Raw genomic sequence first — 23242 nt, forward strand, 5'->3', positions numbered from 1 at the left:
GTGGAGACGTGTTTTGCGCCCAAGCATCTGACTCCACAGGTGTGCCCTTGACCATCATTGGTCTGTGCTGTCAGGGTCATCCAGTTCCCCCTTCCCCTGTGCTGCCAGTCTTCAGGGGTGATGTAATTCATCACAGCAAGAGTTCTCCCCCTTCCCCTTTCACTCTGTTCTTGCCACCTTCCTCCTGCTCCAGCATCGTGATCCCTGGAATGAGAGAAGGGAGAGAAGAAAGCTGTCATCCATGCGTGTCTCTAGTTCCACAGTCCTTAGCACCATCACTCACCTGGGCTACCAGGGGGCTGTTGCAACCCTGAAAGTCTTTTTGCAAAGTCAAGGTACTGGCACTACAGACATGGCATCACATGTACCTGCAGTTGCAACATGGGACTGTTCCCTTCAGAGTCTACCACACCCTCTAACTCGAGTTTCCCTTGACAAAGTTCATTTTGACACTGGCCAAATCTTATTTCACTGGGTTATTAAGCAGTATTCTGAATGTTGGCAATAGAAAAGTGAAAAGATACACCCTCGCTTTAAGGACCTTTAAGTAGGGGAAGAGACACCTGTAACAGCACCTTATACTTTACCTGTAGATTCTGAGGGAAGCCAGGGAGAAAGTAAGATCTGAGCCAACCCTTGAAGCCCATCAGACAAGAAGTGGGGAGGGAAGACATGAAAAGGCAGAACATGTAGGGAGACACGAATTAAGGAAACACCAGAGAGAGTCTGATCATGCTGCTTACCTTATTCCAGCATAACTTTTAGTGATGTAACCTGTTGACATCAAATCTTGGACTTTAAGTTCGATTAGCTTATTTTTTTAATATCTTTATTGGCATATAATTGCTTTACAATGGTGTGTGAGTTTCCCCTCTATAACAACGTGAATCAGCTATACATATATCCCCATATCCCCTCCCTCTTGTGTCTCCCTCCCACCCTCCCTATCCCACCCCTCTAGGTGGTCACAGAGCACCGAGCTGATCTCCCTGTGCTATGTGGCTGCTTCCCACTAGCTATCTATTTTACGTTTGGTCGTGTATACATGTCCATATATACATGTCCATGCCACTCTCTCACTTTGTCCCATCTTACCCTTCCCCCTCCCTGTGTCCTCAAGTCCATTCTCTATGTCTGCGTCTTTATTCCTGTCGGTGAGCTTATTTTTACTCCCTCTTGGAGGACAAAAGGGAACATTACGTAGATGTGCATCCTTTATTGTCTCTTCAGCATTGAAGCAATGCCAGACAGTGTCAATTTTTATCGTCTTGGTTTCCTCAAAATTTTGTCACATCAAACAGGGGAACCTTATTTCACTACCATTACTCTTTTATTCGTGAGGACCCTTCAGTTGAACCTCATTGGAAGTGTTGTGGTTATGGGCTTTGAGGCATTTCAAGATCAAATGCATGGAAATGTTTACTTGTAGAACTGAATTGGGATCCTTGTTCGTCTTGTACGCTTTGGAACTTTATCTCCATGAATGTGTTTCCTCATCCTTAAAATGGAGAAAAGAATGCTTCCCAGGGTGATTTGTGGATTAAATGGAGTAATGGATGGGAACTGGCCTAACACATAGTAGGTGCTTTTCTCAAAAGTACATTTTGTGTTGGTTTGCCTCCTTATCTACCTGAGTCCCATGAATGTCTCTTGGATTAGCATTTTGAGAATCAGTTAGTTGAAAGCAAACATCTACGTCATTGGTTCTCAACCAAGGGTGAATTTGCCCTCCAGCAGACATTTGGAAAAAATCTGAAGACATTTTTGTTTTTTTGGCCACACACGTGGCATGCGGGATCTTAGCTCCCTGACCAGGGACTGAACCCTTGCCCCCTACAGTGGAAGTGTGGAATCTTAACCACTGGACCGCCTAGGAAGTCCCTGAAGACATTTTTGACTGTCACAGCTGGGAGTAGGTGCTACTGGAATCTAGTTGGTAGAGGCCAGGGATGCTGCAAAACATCCTACAGTGCCCAGGACTGCTCCCCACGACAAGGAATTACCCAGCCCCAGATGTCAGTAGCGCCCAAATAGACAAGGTCAAGCAGATAAGACCTACTCTACTCGCATGTCATATTGATGACTTTTGAAATTTGGGATGTACTAAATCAAATTTTCTTTTCCTTTTGACCACTACCTCCTGAGAAATGATACCCACTGTCGTCATCAGGATGCCATCCTTTCAGGTGCTTCCATCATAGTTTTGGAGTGAACTACAGCACTCCCTATAGCATTTTGGGTGGGACCCTCAGCTTTCTTCAGGTCTGCTTCCTAAAAATGGCAATGACACTCTCTGTTCTACTGCCTTCATTGAGTACTTAATCAGCACAACATGGGGGAGAGGGTATCATTTCATCCCCAGTTTACAAGTGAAAAAACTGAAGCCTAGAAAGGCAAATCATCGCAACAGTAACCGTGGAGCAAATCAATGGTCAATCCAGCCCTGACTTTCAACTCCAGACCCAAGACCTCTTTCTTTTTCACCAAAGCTTTCCTAATAGATCGTATGGTCCTCATGGTCATTGTTATAGGTTTTATCACATAATTGCTTTTAGGATGTTTAATACCTTCTGATCTTACATCTGCAGGTAACTCTTCAGCTCCCCAAAGACAGGAGCACTGTTTCCATCTCTTCTGCTGAATGTTTCTGGAGCTGGGCTAGTACTCACTTGTTAATCTTTCTACCAAAGAAATCCCTGGTATTAATAAAGTCCAACATTGAAAAGCTTAAAAAAAAAACTGATCTATAGGTATCAGGAAGAGAAAGTCGAAGTAGCTTTGAAACTTTTTTAAACATCCCTTTGGCATTGGGTCACTGGCTCAGATGAATTCGTGCGGAGAGGCCAGCAAGCCCAGTAGTGCCTGCCTCTTCAGCAGATGAGCACTGTACATGTCGGGCTGTGATAGCCATGGGTGCAATATCGACGGGGAGGGGGAGGCTGTCAGCAGACATCTCACGTGCTTCCTGGTAATTAATTTTAAAAGATGCCTGATGCGCGGTGGGCTGCTCACCTAGTGACATTCAGTTAACAGAGAATCCCCAAGACAATGCATACAAATTCTGACAAATAAAAGCAAATGTACCAAGAGGTCTGGTTTGCCTATCAAAACCAGAAAGACCTTGAAGGTGGTTTATGATATCATAAATCTTCGGCTGTAGTCTCTGATATGTTGATACTGTACTTCTTCGCTTGGAAAATCTGCTCTGAGGTACAAGGGAAGTAATCACTGAGTCTTCTCAGGGACTAAAACAGAATCCCCAAACAAAATATTTTAAGGTTTTCTTTAATTTTTGGAGGGGATTTGGTAACTCTGTGTGCTACCAACAACATCAAGGATTTAGCCTTTAATTTACTGCCTGGAAGCTGTGTATTCATTCTTGGAGAGCTGAAAAATAGTGCACAGCTATATTTCCCCTCTGTTTGAAAACCACTGTAAAATTTCTTTCTGACTTTATATTTCGTGTGAGAATTAGCATTATTTTAGTTTCCTCCTATTAACATCATTGGCACCTGAATATATTCAACCAAAACCCTAGATTGTCTAAAACAGTCTTTTTATCCTGGGATAAACCATAATGGAAAAGAATATAAAAAAGAATGTATGTATGTGTATAACTGAGTCACCTTGCTCGACAGCAGAAATTAACACAACATTGTAAATCAACTATACTTCAGTAAAAAAAAATAAATTTAAAAAATTTAAAAAGTCTTTTTACCCAAGACTGGTTTAAAAAAATCAATATACAGTTCCCATCAGTATGGTAAATTACTTACAGTGATCGCAGTGCAAATGTCCGTTAACCCTTCTCTTCCTCAGCACAGGGAAGGGGCCTTTAATTTACTGCTGACATTCTGAATGTAGCCAAGTAAGTGACCAGGCTTGGCAGTGGGCTGCCTTCTCAGGTAGAAGTGAGAGGAGACTCATTGGTCCTGGAAGGTTTTGTACACATTCTCTCCAGCAAATAAAGCAATGGGTTGGCTGACCTCAGAGTCCTGTTCACTCTGGTACTGGTGATCTGCAGTCACCCTTAGGAAATCAGGCACTGGGTTGGGGGTTACCTAAGAAGATAGGTTTGCTCTGCACGTTAGGTTATAAAAAACGGAAGGCCTGTTCAGACTAGTCATCAACCACCCTTGGTCTCATTTGCCGTTAATCTGGAACAGGCCGCACAGGGTGGAATCTCAGAACCTGAGGTCCATTCCAAAAGTGAGTTGAAACCCTGAAGGCAAGGTTGCCTGAATCCCTTTCCATTGCAAGTGGGAGGGACATGGGGGAGGAAAGGTTAAAAGTCAGATGTTGAAAGTGGCAACTTGTGAGTCAGATATGACCCATGTATATGCTTTGTTTAGCTCTCATAATATGGGGGAAAAGGGCAAATTTTAAACTAGGAGGTTTTGTGAAACTTCTAGATTTTCCATTCTTAACTTAAAAATAGGAGCAGTGGCAACACTCAGCCTGTATTCTAGCATAGCAAAAATGGGTTGGAATTGCACATTTTAGGAAAAAACCAACAGCAAAATATCCCATCCACTGTCATCCACCAAGTCTCAGTTGTCCCTTAGATTGGTCCTCTTCACGCAGTTATGTTATCCTGGCAACATTTGAGTTTGTAACCTCAGGTGTAATTGGATAAGGAGGTGGCCCAGGTGCATCAGGACATACAGAAGTATGCAGTTGCACTTAAGGTGTATTCCACATTGTCTAATAATTAAAATACCAAAATTTGCCAATGATTCACTTTTTGAAAGTAAGTTACCGTGGGTTCTCATTATTCTTACTTGCCTACACCCTGATGGGCTTTCTTGAAATGATGATAAGCAGGACAGTACAGCAGCTCAACTGAGAATTCCACATAAGCTTGGCTCTGTAAGTCAAGATTGTCTTGAGTACACGTGGTACAAATGAGCTCAACTCGCTCCCCGCCCCTCCCCCCCTCAATATTGACTTATGTAAATGAGAAACCCAGGGGTATCTGACTTCAGGCAAGGCTGTTTTTAGGAAATCAAATAATATTTACCTTCCTCTCTCCCTCCCCCCCCCCACCTCCCTCCTCTCACCGCCCCCCTTTCTCTTTCTCAGCTCTGCTTTCTCTGTTGGCTTAATTCTCTAGCAAATTCTCTCCATATGGTGGCAGAGACAGCCACTGACAGCCAGTCTAAGCTTATATTGCCCCTTGGGACATGCTCTAAGTAAGAAAGAAAGAGACCTTCCCTCTTAGAAACCATAGCGATTCTACTAAATTTTATTTGCCCTGTCTGGGTCACACACCCAGCATTAAGAAATTTGTTCCGTGCCTCCACTGAGTCAGGCTCTAGCTAGGTGGTTGGAAACATCCTTACATCGTGGGAGGAGGTGGGAGGGAATCCGAAAATAAAAGGTAAACATAATAAGAAAATTATGTAGTCCTTTAGAAATGAAAAGTCCTGTAGGAAAAGCCCCACCAGTTGGGGAAGGGCAGCCCTCCCTGCCAAAGGCAAAGCATGGCTCCTTTTACCAGAAATAGGCAGGGATGCAATGTAGGCAAAAAACGAGGCGTTCATAATCTACAAATGAGTGTTTTATGACGGTGAACATCATCTTGTGTGTCAGATGTGCTGCTTCAGGTTGGGCAGAAAAAGGAAAAAAAGACTAAAACTGGCTACCCTATAAGGTAGGCATCCCAAAATGGCATGTGAGACTCACATGATGTGCTCCATGCCCAGCCATGTCAAGCTTCTCAGAGTTCCCAAAGTGGACCATTGGGTTGTCATTTCCGTCTCTGCCGAAGCTGTTTTCTGTGCCTCCAGGGCCCTTCCCCCTCCTACTCACTCTCCTGACTTGTGTTTTATTTAATTTAAGGACCTCAGCTAAGTTAGGTGCCCTTCCTGTGGGCTCTGGAAGAATCTGTACTTGTCCCACTGGCGGGGAAGTTACCTTTCTCCTCCTGGTTCTTCATCGTGAAATGTGTTCAGTCCCTGGTACAGACCTAGACCTTGTGTGATGAAGGAAGGATGAATCTGTTCCACAGCTCCTCTCAAAGACCCCCCAGTCCCCTGTCACTCTTCACTGTGGGAAGACTGGAGGGTGGTGGCCATCACAGCCTTGTGCATCGTGAAGTTATGCCCGTGTTTGCACTGCTTGCCTTTAAGTCCTCGGAGACGGTGACCTTTTCTGGCTCTCATGCTCCCTACACGAGAACAGCAGAAGCCTGCTTGGGGGGCATGTCAGGCTATGGGAAGGGTTCCTGGGCAGCAGTTTAGAGAGGTGGTTAAAGAGCATGGCTTCTTCGTATATTTGTCTCCTAGATCTGCAGCTTACTAGGTATGTGACCTTTAGCTATGTTTAGTAGCTATTAATCCATTAGAGATAATAAAAGTGTCTTCACAGAATTGTTGAAAATGAGGTAATCCGTGTAAAGCTCTTAGAACAGTGTTTAACACTTAGTAATGGCCCGATCAATGTTTGCTATTATTATTGTGATGACGAGGAAGAAGGGGAGTAGAAGGAAGGAGGACGAAGCAGCCTCAGCCAGCCAAGAATGGTAGTGCCCCGACTGCATCATCATGGTGGTTCCAGTCTGCAAAGGGTGTGTGTTTGTATTATGTCATTTGATTCTCACAGTCACCCTATGAAACAGTGTCATTGTCATTCCCATTGTAGACCTGAGGAGATTAAGACTCAGGTGTGATTTCCTGGGCATTTATCTCATGATCCCATGCTTTTGTGATTATGCATCTCTCCTTATATCTCTGTTCCACAAATTCTGATTTTGGAGTCACGGTGAGATTGAAGAAACATGGGTTCAGGCTGTGGTACCCTGATGGTATGCCCAGCACCTGTCACTCTGTTCACTCTGTTGCTCTGGCCCAGCCAGGACTGGGGTAGAGCCAGGGGCATCTACCTGGTGTGTGACACAGACCTTTACCTGGGATCAGATTTGGAGCTAACCCTGTGCACAAATGGCTGTTTGTTTGGGGAACTGTACAGTGACCTCTATTTCCAGAAGAGAAGAGGCCCTGTAACTCGCACTCTTTGGGGAAAGTGGCATTCCCCAAGCACTTGCAGTGACACCAAGACTTTCCAGTAGGGTAGGAGCTGAAGTCACATCCTTTGCCCCCCGCTCCAGTTTACCCTGAAATTTCCTGTTGGGCCTTATGACATGTGGTCATTCATCTTGGAAAGCTGTGACAGGGCTTCTCTTACAATTCTCTGAACAGACTATGGAGGTCATCTGAACTAGAGACCACAAACCAGATTGAGCCTGAAAGTCAGAGGCACCTGCCTAGACCCAAGTCTTCCTTCCATCTCCTGTGTGGTTTTATACTTCCTCTGAGCCTCACTTCTCCGTGGAACACAATGAACCCTGAGCCATACTCAGAAATCTCAGGTTCCTTCCAACTTGTAACAGACTGAATAGTGGCCATTCAGAGATACAGGTCCTAATCCCTGGAACCTGTAAATGTTACCTTATAAAGAAAAAGGTCTTCGTAGATGTGATTAAAGATCTTCGCAGGAGGAGATTTTCCAGGATTATTTAAGTGGGCCCTAAATCACATCACGTGTCCTTATAAGAGAGAGGCAGGATGAAATTTCCTACACAGAAGAGGAGAAGGTGATGTGAAGATAGAGGCAGAAATTAGAGTGATGTGGCCACAAGCAAAGGAATGCTGGCAGCCAGCAGAAGCTAGAAGTATCAAGGAACGAATTCTCTCCTACAGCCTCCAGAGGGGGCGTGATCCTGCTGACATCTTGATTTCAGCCCAGTGACACCAATGTTAAACTCTGGCTTCTAGAACTATGAGGGGTAAATTTCTGTTGTTCGGAACCCCTGTATTTGTAACGTGTTAAGGCATCTGTGGGAAACTAATACACTGCTCTCTAAGTCTGTTGTCAGTTACCTGTTCTCGCTGCCCATCTGCTCAGCAAAGCTTATAGTCTCACTTGGTGCTTGTTCCAAAGCAGAACAAGACGCTTGTCTTTCTTTAAGCCTGTAGGAAAGTGAAGTGGTCATTTAGTCTCAAGTTCTCTATTCCATTCAACTTGGCAGTTGTTCCTATGTTCGACACCAACAAAACGCTACCTCCTTCCCGTTACATTCAATTTCTCATTGTCGGTATTTTCCTGTCTGAGAGTCGGTGTCCAATCAAGTCTCTTGAAGCAGAAAAGCCACTAATTTAACAACCTTGAGATCATCAGTAGTGAGTAAAGAAAACAACATTCATTTAGTGGTTCTAAGTATATCCGTTCAATAAATATTTCTTGTGCACCAGCACGTGGGCAGCAGTAGGGAACCAGTGACAGTGGAGAACCTGACAGGAAAGGTACTTATTCTTATGGAGCTGGCATTGTATTAGGCCACATGCAATAAAGCTTTTGTGTATATGCTCACGCTTCAATTGCAGCAAAATTCTTATTTCCAAGATTGCTAGCAGAGCGTCAGATCCATGTTTCTGCTGGGTGAAGCTCCTTTTGGAATATTCCCTGTCTTGGATTTCTACAAGGAGTCCTGGGAAACAGTTTTAGCACCCAAGACAACTGTTGGGGTTAAGCAATACAGACCTTAGGTCATAAGAGGTCCCTCTGATTTCTCTAAATTCCATCGCGGCATGCCTGTGCTCACCTTAGCCCAGTCAGCTCAGAGCTTTGGGATCTGAGGAGAGGATTGAACGAATGAAAACACTGTGGGGAGGAAAGAAGACTGTGGTAACTGTCCTCCTTTGTTTAATTCCGTACTTTTCATTACTTCTCTGCATCCCAGGCGCTCTCAAAAGAAAAAAATAATAGCACTAATACTACCATGATTTCCTCCCTCTGGGACACCCGCTCTTGGAGCAGTGACTCAACTTCCTGCCCTGAAAGGGTGCCCCCAGCCATTGGTGGCTCCGGTTGAAAGCCTGAGTCATCTCTGATGTGCGCCGTTCTCTCATGCCCCACTTCTAGGTGTTGTAATTCAGAATTCTACTACTTCTCGCTATGTCTTCACCTCCACCCTAGTGCAGGGCACCCTGGCTTCCTGTTTTGACTGCCCTGGCGGTGTTCTGACTCTTCCCATCACTGCTACACTTACTCTCCACCCCCAGTTCGTTCCCCACATACTGACCAGAGGGATTCTTTTCATACGTGAGATTATGCCCAAGTCATCCCTTGTTCAAAACTTTCCCCATTTAGAATAAAATCCAAAGTCTTCACCGAGGCCTAGGAGGCCCTGTATGATGTGGCCCCTGCCTTCTCTTGGGCCGCATTTCCTACATACTTATCTTGCCTACTTTGCCCTAGTCAACACTAGCCTTCCTGCCATTCCTCTCATTGCCTTGACACTTCTGTGTGTTCCAGGGTCACCTCTTCAGAGAGGCCTTTTCTCACCACCCGAACTACAACAGCACCGTCCTTCCAGTAGGGGTCCCTGTCTACCCCTATATATTGGTTTATTTGTTTGCTGTCTGCCTCTCACGCAAATGGTAAGCTCCACAAAGGCAGAAGATACTACTCATCTCTATCGCTGCAATACCCAGAGTAGGGTCAGGCATATGATGGTGCTCAGTAAATACTTAATAAAGGAAAGGAGTAGAAGGCCCGGCTATGATCAACATGGAGGACTTTAAGCCTCTTCCAACTCCAACCATCTATGAGTCTGTGAAGGGCCCAGCAGCCTGGTCACCGAAATGCCATTTAGAACCAGTTTGGAGTATCAGGAAATTTAGTTGTTGCTTCTTTTTTTTTTTGATTTTTTTTTTTTTCTTTTTTTGGCTGCACCCCGAGGCATGTGGGATCTTCCCTGACCAGGGACCGAACCGGCGCCCTCTGCAGTGGAAGCACAGAGTCTTAACCACTGGATCACCAGTCCCAGTGCTTCTTTTTTGAGATTGGGTTGACTTTTCTTTCCTTGATCCCTCCCTGTGTAGGCAGCTGACCGCAGAGGCAGGTGGTCATTCAAGACACTTGTGTGAGAAAACATAGGAATGTAAACGCCATAATAGCACTCCTCTATTTTCTGCCTACCATAGCAGCCTCCTCCATCTACATGGTTACTGGACTCTAAAAAAAATCTTTATCCCATAGTCTTGGTCTGACTGTTACTTACTCCCTAAGTCCCAGGTTAAATATCCTTTACTCCCTGACAGCTCCTTGATACCCAGACTAGTTTAGCTCACCCAGTTCTGGGCTCCCGTATTTGCTCTTTCTTAGGATTGACCCATCACATACCTGTAAACATTGATCGTTAGCTGCCTTTCTTATCAGTCTGAAAGCTCCAGGAGTGACCCTGTCTTGTTCCTCATTATCCAAGCATGAATAACAAAGTGACAAGACACAGTGCTCAAAAAGTGTTTGTTGAATTAACAATTGGATTTTTATGATAAGCAACAAAAAGTTACAATATAAATTGAAAAAAAAAAGATGCAATTGATGATTGACTGCTTGTCACCACCCTGACCCACACTTGTTTGGACACTCTTTATTTTGTGGTCAGCGGGGGGGGGGGGGGGGGGGTCAGGAGATTGCTAGGACGGTTCCTCCTGTAAATGATCTAATGTTTCTGAAGAGTTTTCAGAACCACAGACTTAAATGGCTCTGTAGAAACCATCCAAGAAAGGCAGCAAATTTTGTTCATAAATTCCTCGGTGTACAGATGATGATCTTTTCTAGAAGTTGTTTTATCAGGAAACTCTTTTATATAATTTCCCTTAATCTTTCTCCTAAGACTCTATTTTCTTACTGCTGAAGATAGAGCACACCTAAAGGTGAAGTAGTAAGAATTAGAAAAAGCTCTCATGTTTTCAGTATTCTTTAACTTTTCTCAATTTTCCTATCAATGGAAATAATGAAAATAACAGCAAAAACATCTTTAGTCTCAGGGCTGAAACAACTTGAGCAGTCAAGCCTATAAGAGGTGAATTGTTGATAGGTACAGTTGTTTGTACCACACAATGTGAAATGCACGAACTTTTTTAACTGGTAGAGTTTTGTTACTTGTACATTCAGAGCTGATGCTTTTAACCCAAGTAGGAGATAAAATTCTGATAGGGCTCATGTATCCACATTTTGATCAGTCAGATGCATTCATGGAACAGTTGAAGCTGGAGGTTCTTGGGGGAAGGCGACATCTTTGTTTCTTTGTCCGCAAAGAAACTGAACCATGCACACTGGAATAAAACCTCCCTTTGAGCACTAATGATGGACCAGCCAACCTCTCGGGACCAAAGCTCCCAAGTATCTTACCAACACCTCAGCAACTCTGGCTGCTGAATGTCCCAGTTTGTAAAACCACAGCCCAAATAGTGAGGACCAGAAAAGGGAGGAGGAAGAGAATTAGATCATCTGAATTTCATGGGTTTTTGCAGTATTTATTGTTGAGTTGAGGGCCTATATAAAGAGCTAAATATCTGCTATTTGGAGACCAATTATCCACGTAAATGATACCCAAGTCCCACTCAGTGTTTTCTGAACATCACTTCAGGATCAAGGTCTGACAGCAGAATACTTGAAGGCAGGGCTGTCCCGGAAGCCCGGGACTCAGACTCAACACTCCTTAGCTCTGCACCTTTGAGTATGCCAGTGCCCAGAAATTAGGAAAGGGATAGCAAAGGAAATCTGAAGCCATCAGTTGACTTTATATATATATATATATATATATATATATATATATATATATATATATATATATTTGTTTGTTTGTTTGTTTATTTGGCTGCGTCAGGTCTTAGTTGCAGCACACAGGATCTTCGTTGCGGATGGGGCATCATTCATTGCTGCACGTGGGCTTCTCTCTAGTTGTGGTGCGTGGGCTCAGTAGTTGCAGCACACAGGCTTAGTTGCCCCACGGCATATGGGATCTCAGTTCCCCGACCAGGGATTGAACCCACATCCCCTGCATTGGAAGATGGATTCTTAACCACTGGATCACCAGGGAAGTCCCTCAGTTGACTTCTTAAAAACATGTTAAGTTCCAGTTGCAAGGCCAATTGCTGCTGTAACGAATTACCACAAACTTAGTGGCTTAAAACAGCACAAATTTATTATCTTACAGTTGTAGGGATGAGAAGTCCAAAGTGGGTCCTATGGGGCAAAAATCAAGGTAGAGCTGCATTCCTTCTGGAGGGTGTGGGAGAGAATCCAATTCCTTGTCTTTTCCACCTTGTAGAAGCCTGCCTTCCTTGGTTGTGGTTGCATCTCTCCAGTGTCTGCTTCCATGGACACATCTCTCCCCTCTTTGGCTCTCCTGTGTTGCTCTTTCACCTATAAGGACCCGTGTGATTAGATTGGACCCACCTGAGTAACGCCAGTACTCTCCCATCTCACGATCCTTAACGAAATCACATTAGCAGTGTCCCTTTTGTCATATAAGGTAAGAGACTCACAGGTTCCTGAGATGATGTGGACGTCTTTGGCAGAAAGAGCATCATTCTGCCTATCGCAGAAGACAGTCAGAACTACTTGAGTCTGTGTGTGTCCTATGCTTCCTTTCTCATGGCCATCATGATCTGCCCACTGTTGCCAAGCTACCTCAGGTTCCCCTTCCCCCACCTCTTTTTCCTCTTCCACATGCAAATTTTACTGAAGCTTCAGACTACCACCCACCTCCACAACTCCCTGCACTCACTTCCTTGCCAGGCACTGGTCCAGAGCCAAGTCGATATTGGTGCGGTTCTCATCAGTGCTGCCCATCAAATATATCTCTTCCCCCCTACCACCTTCCTGGCACGTGATAGAAGCACAGTTCAAGTGTGGACCCTTGGCGGGTGGGAAAGTTCATGTGATTAGTTCTGGCCAAAAATTTATAAATGACTCCAGGCTGAGCATTTCATTGATACTATGAGACCTTCCAACACCTCTCTTTTCCCTCTGGTACAGTGATCAACAATGTTCAAAATGGATGGACTTGCAGTCAACATGTAAAATAAGCAGGAAATAAACTTTGTTGTAGCCACTGATATTTTGGGCTTGCTTGTTACTGCAGCGTGGACCCTAACTTATCCTGACTGATGCATTTAGCAAAGCTGAAAGGGAGGTAAAAGAGAAGTATGCACAGCATGGGTTGCTCTTAACTGGTTCTCCCTGTTCACCTGTCTCTACTCAGAGGCCACATAGGCTTCCCTGTTCCTCAGATTAAAATGCCCATGAACCTCACCTTCTGGCTGTTGAGTTTATTTTTTGAGGAGGTAGAGAATTTAGTTCCTGAAGCATATATCGTAGTATACCCTGAGACTTACCATTGATCACTGGTGGACTCTGTCTTTTCGTCATCAATTAAAATGAAAAAAGACCTGCAGGTCTGGTGACTGGGGGTGTTGGAGGGAGAGTACAGGGCCGTGCTATTCTCTTTATTTCTTGTGCAGGTCAAGCACAGAGTAGAGAGAATTGGGGAATTTGATGGAAACCACAGTAGCAAGGGAAGCATGCAGACTGCCCCACCCCCCGCCACCACTCAGGAAAAGAAAGAGGTTGAAAGGAAACTATGCCAGGCTGCCCAGGGCCCAGGGTGTCTGTTCTGAGGGTACTCACACCGGAGGCTCCTTGTTTTTGCCCATGCTCAGCCCTGCTGGAATTTTTTCCTTAGGCCAGTGATTGGGTTCAGCGTAGCTCCCACCAACCAGGGGTGCAGCAGGGGAGGTGGGTGCCTGCCGATAAAACTGGACCTTCAAATGCATGTTTCACAGAAACATTATCGTAACCTGGTTAAACAGTGCCGGAGTTTATCTGTAAGCACAGTTAGAGTATCTAAGTCTTCAGCTGGCTTATCAGTGACATGGGCTTTTATGGGTGAGCCTCAGAGCCCATCACCCAACAGAGAGCATTGTTTCTATGGAAACATGCAATCTGTGACCCAAATACCCAGGTTAAAATGTTGCTGATTTATTTAACTCAATGTGTGAGTCAATTGGGGATTGCCAATATTAGATAAAAATTGAAGTTCTTTTTTTAAAGTTGTGGATTTTTTTCCATCCTGCCTATCCATTCCGTCAGCAGGCATAATGGAGAGGACCCTGTATTCTAAAGTGTCTGTGTTTAGATGGAAACTTCTGTTATGGCAGGATCAGCCCAGAGGAAGATGGAAATCCTTTTCCAGCCATTGTTCATTTGCTTTTCCTCTTATTTCTTGAAACCCTGCAGGGCGAGCCCTGCTGAGACTTACAGACAAAAAGCTTGAGCGAATGGGGATTGCCCAGGAGAACCTCCGGCAGCACATCTTACAACAGGTGCTCCAGCTGAAGGTGCGAGAAGAAGTCAGAAACCTACAGTTACTCACACAAGGTATCCTGTTGCTGCCTAGTGGGTGGATGGAAGGGGAGATGGGAGGAAAGAAACCCTTACCGTCGTGACAGAAGGGAGCCAGGGAAAAACTGGCTTGTTTTGTTTTGTTTTGTTTGCAGAATTTTCTTTCATTAAAAAAAAAGTATACAGATTTAAAGGCCACTTCCCTACTAAAACTTCTCTTTTTCTTAGCTCACTAGAGGGAAGGATGTACGGATAAGTAATGGATAAGCAAACAGAATTATCTGAGCTAAGTTCAAGGTCATCACATACAGCTATATAGGTTGTGCACTGCACAACCCCCAGAGTACCAGTTACATAGATCAGTATACGATTGCACCACCTAGAGTTGTACAGTGTGCAGCCTGCACAACTGTACAGTGCAGCCCCAGCTATTTTAGTCTGACTACCAGTTTTGAGGGGGCCTTGGAATTTGAGTGATTCCATAGTTCATATGGCCATGGTATAAGTGGGATTTTTTTGTTGCGTTTTGCTTTACTTCGCTTTTCACTGAGAGAAAAACATTTTAGAGGTGTGTGTGTGTGTGTGTGTGTGTATATATATATATGTATGTATATATAAATACATATATATGTTTACACACACTCTCTAGAAATTTTGAGAACCCTATTTATCATCTTAAAAATAGAATAGTTTTTTAAATAGACTATAGGGAATTTAAAACTGCAGTATTACAACCATATAGTTCTAAACAAGAATCATTAATAATTTCAATATGTTGAAATCACTTAAAAGCCCTATAACTGGAAGTGACAGAATAAAGCTGGATCTTGAAGAAAACCTTAAGTTACACTATAAATTATATGTCTAGGTAAGATTTGGTTGCTGTCAACCTCCATTAACTATAACCCTTTATTTGTTTTATTTTAATGTCCATTGTACACCATTTTAAATGAAAGGATGATAAAATATATATTTTTGAGAGCCTTGGTTATTTTTCAATCTGCAGACTATTGTTAATTGCATGCATACTGATATTGGAGAAATCTGGATCAGCCAGATTTCATGTTATTGCATTTAGATTAACCAATTAATAGTCTATTTGCCTGGGGGAAGTAATGTACTGCCTGAAAGATGACTGTTCTAGAAGGATAAATATAGACTTCGAGTGATATGAAAATATATTGTTTACTTGATATACGTTGTTTGCATTGGTCTCCAGAGACTTCCAATGGTAAATTTACAGATACAGGTACACTGAGTGACTTAAACGTGAATCTGACGTACTGATACACTTTTAAGTTCTTTTAAGAAGTAAACAGAGATTCAAAGGTTTATCACAAGAATGTCCATTGCGGTGCTATTTATAAAACTGAAAAATTAGAAACAACCTAGATGTTCAGCAATATGGAGAGAATCAGATAATTCTATTTGAATTCAGAAGATACAATATAATATAGTCATTGGAATTATATCTTCGAGGAATATATGACAACATGGGAAAGTACTCAAGAAGTAATAGGAAGTAGGGGGGAAACGGCCATGTATAAAATGTTATTTATAATATGAGCCCAATTTTGTAAAAAAGAACATATTTTTATATGCACACAGAAAAGGGGATGCAAATGGTTTTGCCAGTATTTTGATAATGGTTCTCTTTAGGTGGTGAGATTGTGGGTGATTTTAACTGTTTTCTTTATATTTTTCTAAATTTTCCAAATCTTCTACTATAAATCCATATTACGGTTATAATCAGAAAATGCATTCACATTTTGTAAGCTTCAGTCACAAGCGTCGTTCTGCCCTGTTCTATTTAACGTCTGGGGTTTCCTCAGCTCTTTTGTTTTCCTCCCGTGGTGATATGTAGAATGAGACCTGAACTCATCCCGTGCACCTTGGACTTTTTTTTTTTCCCTCTGCTACTGTCAGCCTGCAGTGTGTTTGCTTTGCAAAATCATTTTCTACAACTTTCATTGCCCTAGATTCATAATATATAAGATTTTTCCTGCGATACTACTCAACTCTATTAAGCTAAATACATGTTTGTGTTTTGGGAAGATAATGCTAAGTTCAGCCTTTTCAATTCAGTTGTTGTCATTTTCTTTAGCTTTGAAAAGCTGTGGCTTTAGAACTCTTTCATTCCATTCCCTTTAGAAGAGATCACATTCTCTAGCTCTTGGATATTTTGTCTGCACTCATACTACCCTTTTTTATCGCTTGTCCTTTCCATGTTAATGTTCAAACTCATTTCATGTCAGACAGCTTTTGAAAATCTATTGCCTTATTGAAATGATGGTTTCTTTTTAAAAAAAAATGAAACAAAAATTGACGAGTCGTTGTTGTGACTGTTAATAGAAGTTCTGAAGACAGCTGGAGTGGCCTTAAAATATTTGGGGTCTAGGTTTGCTATTATAAGAATTGTAGCTCCATTCCACCCAAGTGAACTGAATGGCTTAACATACATATCATATGGAAATGTACCAGGGGGGTGATATGTGATTTGGTATTGAATATTTGATTCCTCAATTCAGAAAATATTAATCAGTGGAAATAATATGCTAAATAAGTGCAAACAAGTGTCTTAGAATGTTACTTAGTTTTCAGAAATCCATGAGCTTTCCCCTTAAAGAGTGTAACTCACCTCTCCAGTCTCTAGAGATACATTTTCTTTCCCAGCTCACATAGGACTGTGACTCTGGTGTAATGCAATTAAATTTTTTTTGTTTTTAAGAAATGTTTTCCAACTAATACATTTAAATGAGGGTTGTTGCCTTCAAAGTAGCCAGTTTTTGAGGAAAGGGACTTATTTCACAGATGATTGTATTTCTTATGTGTTTCCTTCTTACTTTTGGAGGCAATTTCAGAGCTTTAACTGAATCGCAAAAGTTTAGGAAGAACCTAAGTGTCCATCGTTAGGAGACCAGCTAAATGAGTTATGGTACATCCAGGCACTGGAGTATACTTGGAAGTTATAAACGCAAGAATGAAGAATAGTAATGTGGAAGGATCTCTGAGATGCCAGGTGAAGTGGAAAAAGCAAGGTGCAGAACAAGGTAGAGAGTATACTGCATTTGCAAATGAGAGAGGGAAAAATAGTAATGTATATCTGCATGTTCTTTGTTTACATAAGAAAATGCTGATGCATAAGAAGCTAATACAAACTCTACCTATGGGACTGAGAAGAAGATGGATAGAGGACATCTGCTTTTTAAGTCACTTTGTGTCTTGAAATAGTGTGCATTAACTATTTAAAAGAGTAAAATGTTTTAAAAGAAATAAGGAGAAAGAATGAATTTTAGCATCAGACAGGCCTGAATTTTAAATCTCGGCCCCAACCCTTACTGCTGTGTTATTTCAGGGAAGTTACTTAATCTGTCTGTGTTCCAGTTTCCTGTTCTCTGAAAAGTGAGATCAGCAAATCTACTCCCCTCATAGGGATGCTGTAAGAGTTAAACGAGCTCAAATATATACATCACTCAGTGCAGTGTGACAGTAAGTACAGAACATAGTTAGCTATCAGTAATAGAAGCCACAAAATTAAATCAACCTCATTAATTTATATGAAAACTTTATTTTTATAATATCGTTTATTGAGCAGTAATTCACAGAATATACAGTTTCCTCAAAGTATAAATTCAGTGATTTTTAGTATTGTCACAGAGTTGTGCAACCATCACCACAATTAATTTTAAAACATTTTCATCACCCCCAAAAAGAAACCCGGTACCCATTGACAGTCATTTCCCATTTCCTCCCAAGGCCCCCCCAACTACCAGCCCTTAGAAACCACTAATCTACTTTCTGTCTGTTCATCTATTCTAGACATTTCCTATGAATGGAATCATTCAATATGTGGTATTTTGCAATTGGCTACTTTCACTTAGAATAATGGTTCTAAGGTTTACTCATGTTGTAAGCATGTGTCAGTATTTCATTTCTTTTTATTGCCAAATTGTATTTCATCATATAAATGTACCACATTTTACTTATCCATTCATCAGTTGGACATTTGTATTGTTTCTGAATCTTGGTTATTATTAATAGTGCTATTTTGAATGTACGTTTTTCTGTGGACCTGTTTTCATTTCTCTTGGTTATATACCTGGGCGTGGAATTACTGAGTCATATGGTAACTCCCAGTGTAAGTTACAGGAGCTGCCAGACAGTTTTACATGGCAGCTGTACCATTTTATATTCCCACAAGCAGTGTATGAGGGTCTCAATTTCTCCACATCCTTGCCAACACTTGTTATTGTCTGTCTTTTTTATTATAACCATTCTAATATGTGTAAAGTGGTATGTCGCTGTGATTTTGATTTTCATTTCCCTGATGGCTAATGATGTTTAACACCTTTTCAAGTGCTTATTGACCATTGTGTATCTTCTGTGGGTAAACATCTGTTCAGATCCTTTACTCATTTTTTAATTGGGTTATTCGTTTTTTCCAATCTTTATCTTGGACCCACCGTGTTTCTCTGTGCTTGATTACCCACTTTATTTATAAGATCTAAAGCTAAATATCAGGCTGCCATTTCCAAAGAGGAACCCCATCCTCAAAGGATGAAGTCTTATTTATCCCCACTAGAGGTGTTCAGAAGAACCTACCACAAACTTGGAAATCAACTCCAAAATGAAACAAATGAACTCTGAAGATCTCCTCTCAAGGAAACAACATTCTTTTGGTTGTAGAAATGATACACACATCAAATCAGTTACCTCAGTTTGTAACCAGACCTCCAAATTAGTTACACCCATCTGAAAGCTCATTCTACTGTGTTTCTAGAAGAAATAAGCTAATAGATAATTAAGGGTAATTTTCCAACTTTTAATTGATGTTTTAAAACTTGTCTTAAACTTTTCATTCTACACCAGTCATTGTCACTCAGTTGCCAGGAGCCCAATGACAGTAATACGGCCAAGGTAGTCACAAATGGGCTAGGAGAGCTCTAGCCAGCCCCTATGGGTTATCTGAACACAGGGAAGGTGAAGTCTCTGCCCTCCTTTTTCTTGCTCTCCTCCTTCTGGATACCGACCAAAGGCAAAAACTATAAGGTGTTTAAAAAAATGTATATGGTGGATTCATAGTAAATACATCTGTTTATAGGCACTGTCAATGAATCATGACAAAAATTCCTGAAACAGCTCATTATCTAAAGCCAGAACTCTCCTTCAGCTAAAATGCTGGCCTCTGATTTCCCTGCCTTTATTCACAGTGGCCCTGTAACTACCTGACATTTGCAAGCAACATAATCAGTGTTTAGCCCTGCTTTACTGTCGTTCCCTTTGGTGCCTTTGAGGCAGTTCTTCCTTCATTCAGCCTTTTGGTCTTCTGTGTCCTGTCTGTGGAGTGGCCGGGGTGTCCATCTGGTGGTCTTACTTGCTTGCACATTCCTGCAGGAAACTCAGCTGTCTTTTGGGAAATGCAGTACAGAGCTGGAAACGTCATTATTATACTTTATTATACATTATTATACAGTCCATGAGAGACAGGGGGGAAAGGTGCCTTATGTAACACACAGAAGTGGTGCAAATTATTTTGGCGTCTGTCAAATTAATCCATAATCAAGCATATGCGGGGCATCCTTACCTCTTTAATACTGGATATTTCTAGGAAGAAAAACACCCAGGGATACTGAAAGCTATTTCTCATAGCTAATGAGTATAATAAAATGTTTACTGTATGCAAAGCAGTGCACTAATTGTCACATCAACTCCTGACATTTACCCTACCATAATCAGTACTGTTGTTAGCCTCAGTTTACATATGGGGAAACTGAGGATGGAGAATTTAATTAACAGACCCAATATCAGACAACTAGTCAAAAAGCATAGTACAGGTCTGTCGGACTTCACAGCAAACTTTTATCCATTACACTTCATCACCTCTGTCAACTGAGTAATTCCTATTTCATAGCAACGATGTGATGATTACACGAGATTTTATGTGGAAACTATATAGCATAGTTCATGGCATACTCTGTGGAAGTGGGTTGGCAGACTTATTCTATAAAAAGCTAGATAGTAAGTATTTCAGTCTTTGTAGGCCGTAGAGTGTCTGTTGTAACCACCACATCATGGGAGAACAACCACAGACAATCTTAAATGAATTGGCATAGTAGTGTACCAATAAAACTTTATTTACAAACACAATTTCTAGTCCATAGTTTGTGGACTCTTGCTTCACAGGGTCAGAAATGTAAACTTTTTGTCATCATCGTCAAGATTATTGTTTTATTCTTAGTATCTTCCCTTTTGAGCTGTATACTTTTCCCTCAACCCCAGGGACACTATAGTATGGAACCACTCCTGGGGCGTCGTTTTCAGTGTCTTTCTTGGCTACAAATGCATGGATAGTGTAAAAATGTAATAGTAACTCTGAGGGTTGGGTAAAGGTAAGCAATAGAAAACAATGTTCCACTTGGAGGGTAAGGCAAACAAAGATAGTAAAGGCTGCCATCTTCAAAGGCCTTTTTTTTTTTTTTTTTTTTTTTTTTTTGTGGTACGCGGGCCTCTCACTGTTGTGGCCTCTCCCATTGCGGAGCGCAGGCTCCGGACGCGCAGGCTCAGCGACCATGGCTCACGGGCCCAGCCGCTCCGTGGCACGTGGGATCTTCCCGGACCGGGGCACGAACCCGTGTCCCCTGCATCGGCAGGCAGACTCTCAACCACTGCGCCACCAGGGAAGCCCGGCCTTTTTAAATTCGTGCCTGCAAACTGAAAAAAAGAAGAGTATGATTGTTTACCAAGGCCAGTTATAGCTCATTAAACATTAGTGTTTCCCAAAGGGCTGTTTCCACATTGTCCAAATATATGTGTCAAATTTTAGTTGAGAATTACATGACCAGATGGACTTTTCCAAAGCTCCACGACACAAATTAGAAACACTATTTTCTAATCCAAGAAGGCTTTTCAGAACCATGTGTACAGATTGAGTATTTTAGTCCAGTCACCCTCACAATGATACTTCAGCAACTGAAGTAGGCCATCTGAATTGAAATAGGCCATCTGGTCCACCACCTTGCTTAAAGAAGGAAGTCTTTGTAGAACACAGCAATAGACTCTTTGAGAAAGTTTCCAATCTCACTTTACAGTTTTGGGCACCAAGACCCAAAGAAGGTTAGAGGATAGTCTGTGGTTACACAGCTAGTCAGTGGCATAACTGAAGCTAGATCCCAGTCTCTTAATTCCCAGGCTGGTATTCTTTTTTCTCATTGTTTTTATTAAGGTATAATTTACATACAGTAAAATTCATTATTTTTAGTGTACAGTTCTGCAAGTTTTAACAAATGCCTACAGTTGTATAACCACCACCACGGTCAAGATATAACAGTTCCATAACTCCAAAAAATACTCTCCCTGGTACCCTTTGTTGTCAACCCCCCTCATTACCTCCAGCCTCTGGAAGCCACTGATATATTTTCTGTTCCTTTAGTTTTGCCTTTTCCAGAATGTCATATAAAGGGAATCATGAAGTCTGGCTGCTTTCACTTGCTATGATGCATTGAGACTTACCAAAGCTGAGTGTGTCACTTGTTCATTCATGCTCACTGTTTAGTATTGAATTGGTTTGATATACCACAGTTTATCCGTTCCCCAGTTGAAGGACATCTGGGTTGTTTCCAATTTTGGCAACTACTAATAACACTACTAGAAGCATTCACATACAGGTTTTGTATAAACATCAGTTTTCATTCATTAGCTAAGTACCTAGAAGTGGGATTGCTGGGATGAATCATAAGTATACATTAAACTTCATAAGAAACTGCCAGGCCAGTATTCTTAGGATGATAAAAATAGAAGAACAGCATTATGGAGACTTTCTGAAAATCACTGCATCTTTGCAGCTGTCCTACCTAGCACTTCTTAGAGCCACCATTATTTTAAGAGGGCCCTGCTTTCCTGGGAGTTTCTAATAAATTGTCTCAAGGTAAGTTTAGGTCAAGTGTGTTTACAGTTCACTCATTAATTCAATTTAAAAATTCTGGCATCAGTGTACAGGCAGTAGGATATGGTTTTCCCCAATTGTCAATGAGAAATGCTTCCTTTGTCTCTTTTCTGAGGAAGAAAATCTAATAATATTTGCAGCTCCTGGGAGAGAAAACATGAGCCAGTCAGATTCCCTCTTATGCGTTCATTAGGTATGTCTGATGGCCCTTTCTAGTATCTCTCAAATTACACTATTTAATTTCCAGGCTTCTCCACATCTTTTATTCAGCTGTGCCACTGGTGTTACAAATCTGATGCTCACATATCAGTTCTCTTCATACTTGGCTTTTCTGCTTCATCGTTGGATAGCCTTAAGCTTTTCCTCCTTGGTGTTCATCTCTTCCATGAGCGTGGTCATGACTCTCTTGGTTCTCCCCTTCTGTTTCTAGTGGCTCCTCCTCGGGCAGGTGGCTTGCCGCCTTCCTCTACGACTCCCCACATGTTGATGCCCCCTGGGGATGAGTCCTCTCAGCTCTTCTCATTTTGCATGCTCTCTGAAGAGTCTCACCCATTCCCATCGCTTTAACCATCCCCTACTTCAAAGTTACTTTCAAATACATCTTAGCCCTCTATGAAGCTTAAAAGATGTGAACCTCAATATTCCACTGACATCTCAAATTTAAAATATCCAAAGTCAACCCCATCGTCTTTCTCACCATCTCCCCAGCCAATTCTTCTCCTTGTGTTACTTCTCAAGGTTATTAATGCCTTCCTCACACCATCACCTAAATGAAGAGGGCTTAGAGTCACCCCTTTCCCCACCTGCTCATGTGTAATCAGTGACCAAACCCTCTGAATTCTGCTCGTAAAAGGACTTTCCAGTCATTCCCCATCTCATCCCCATCCTTGCCACTGTGTTAAGTCATCCCTCTTTGGCTCCTTCCCAGGCCATTAGAATAACCTACTAGTTATTATTTGATCTCCAGTTATTATTTGATCTCTACTAGTTATTATTTGATCTCCAGTCTCTGCCCTGCCCCATTCACTCTCCTTTAATTAACTTCCCACTTCTATCGCCAGAGTTAATTTAAATATATTTCTGACAACGTTATTTCCCTCCTAA

General features: G+C 42.0%; 1 protein-coding gene across 5 annotated transcripts in view; it reads left to right on the forward strand.

Moving 5' to 3' along the window:
• Positions 1-23242, forward strand: part of SAMD12 (sterile alpha motif domain containing 12) — a 456644-nt gene that overhangs the window by 220797 nt on the left and 212605 nt on the right. For all 5 annotated transcript variants that reach the window (XR_010936194.1, XR_010936192.1, XR_010936195.1 and 2 more), the window contains exon 4: positions 14092-14232. Coding sequence is in view for 2 of the 5 variants with exons in the window: in XM_067711427.1 (XP_067567528.1) it covers positions 14092-14232 (141 nt within the window). In the remaining 3 variants the exon portion in view is untranslated. The remainder of the gene's footprint in view (positions 1-14091; positions 14233-23242) is intronic.

Source organism: Pseudorca crassidens, chromosome 17 (assembly GCF_039906515.1).
Source record: "Pseudorca crassidens isolate mPseCra1 chromosome 17, mPseCra1.hap1, whole genome shotgun sequence".
Classification (NCBI taxonomy): domain Eukaryota; kingdom Metazoa; phylum Chordata; class Mammalia; order Artiodactyla; family Delphinidae; genus Pseudorca; species Pseudorca crassidens.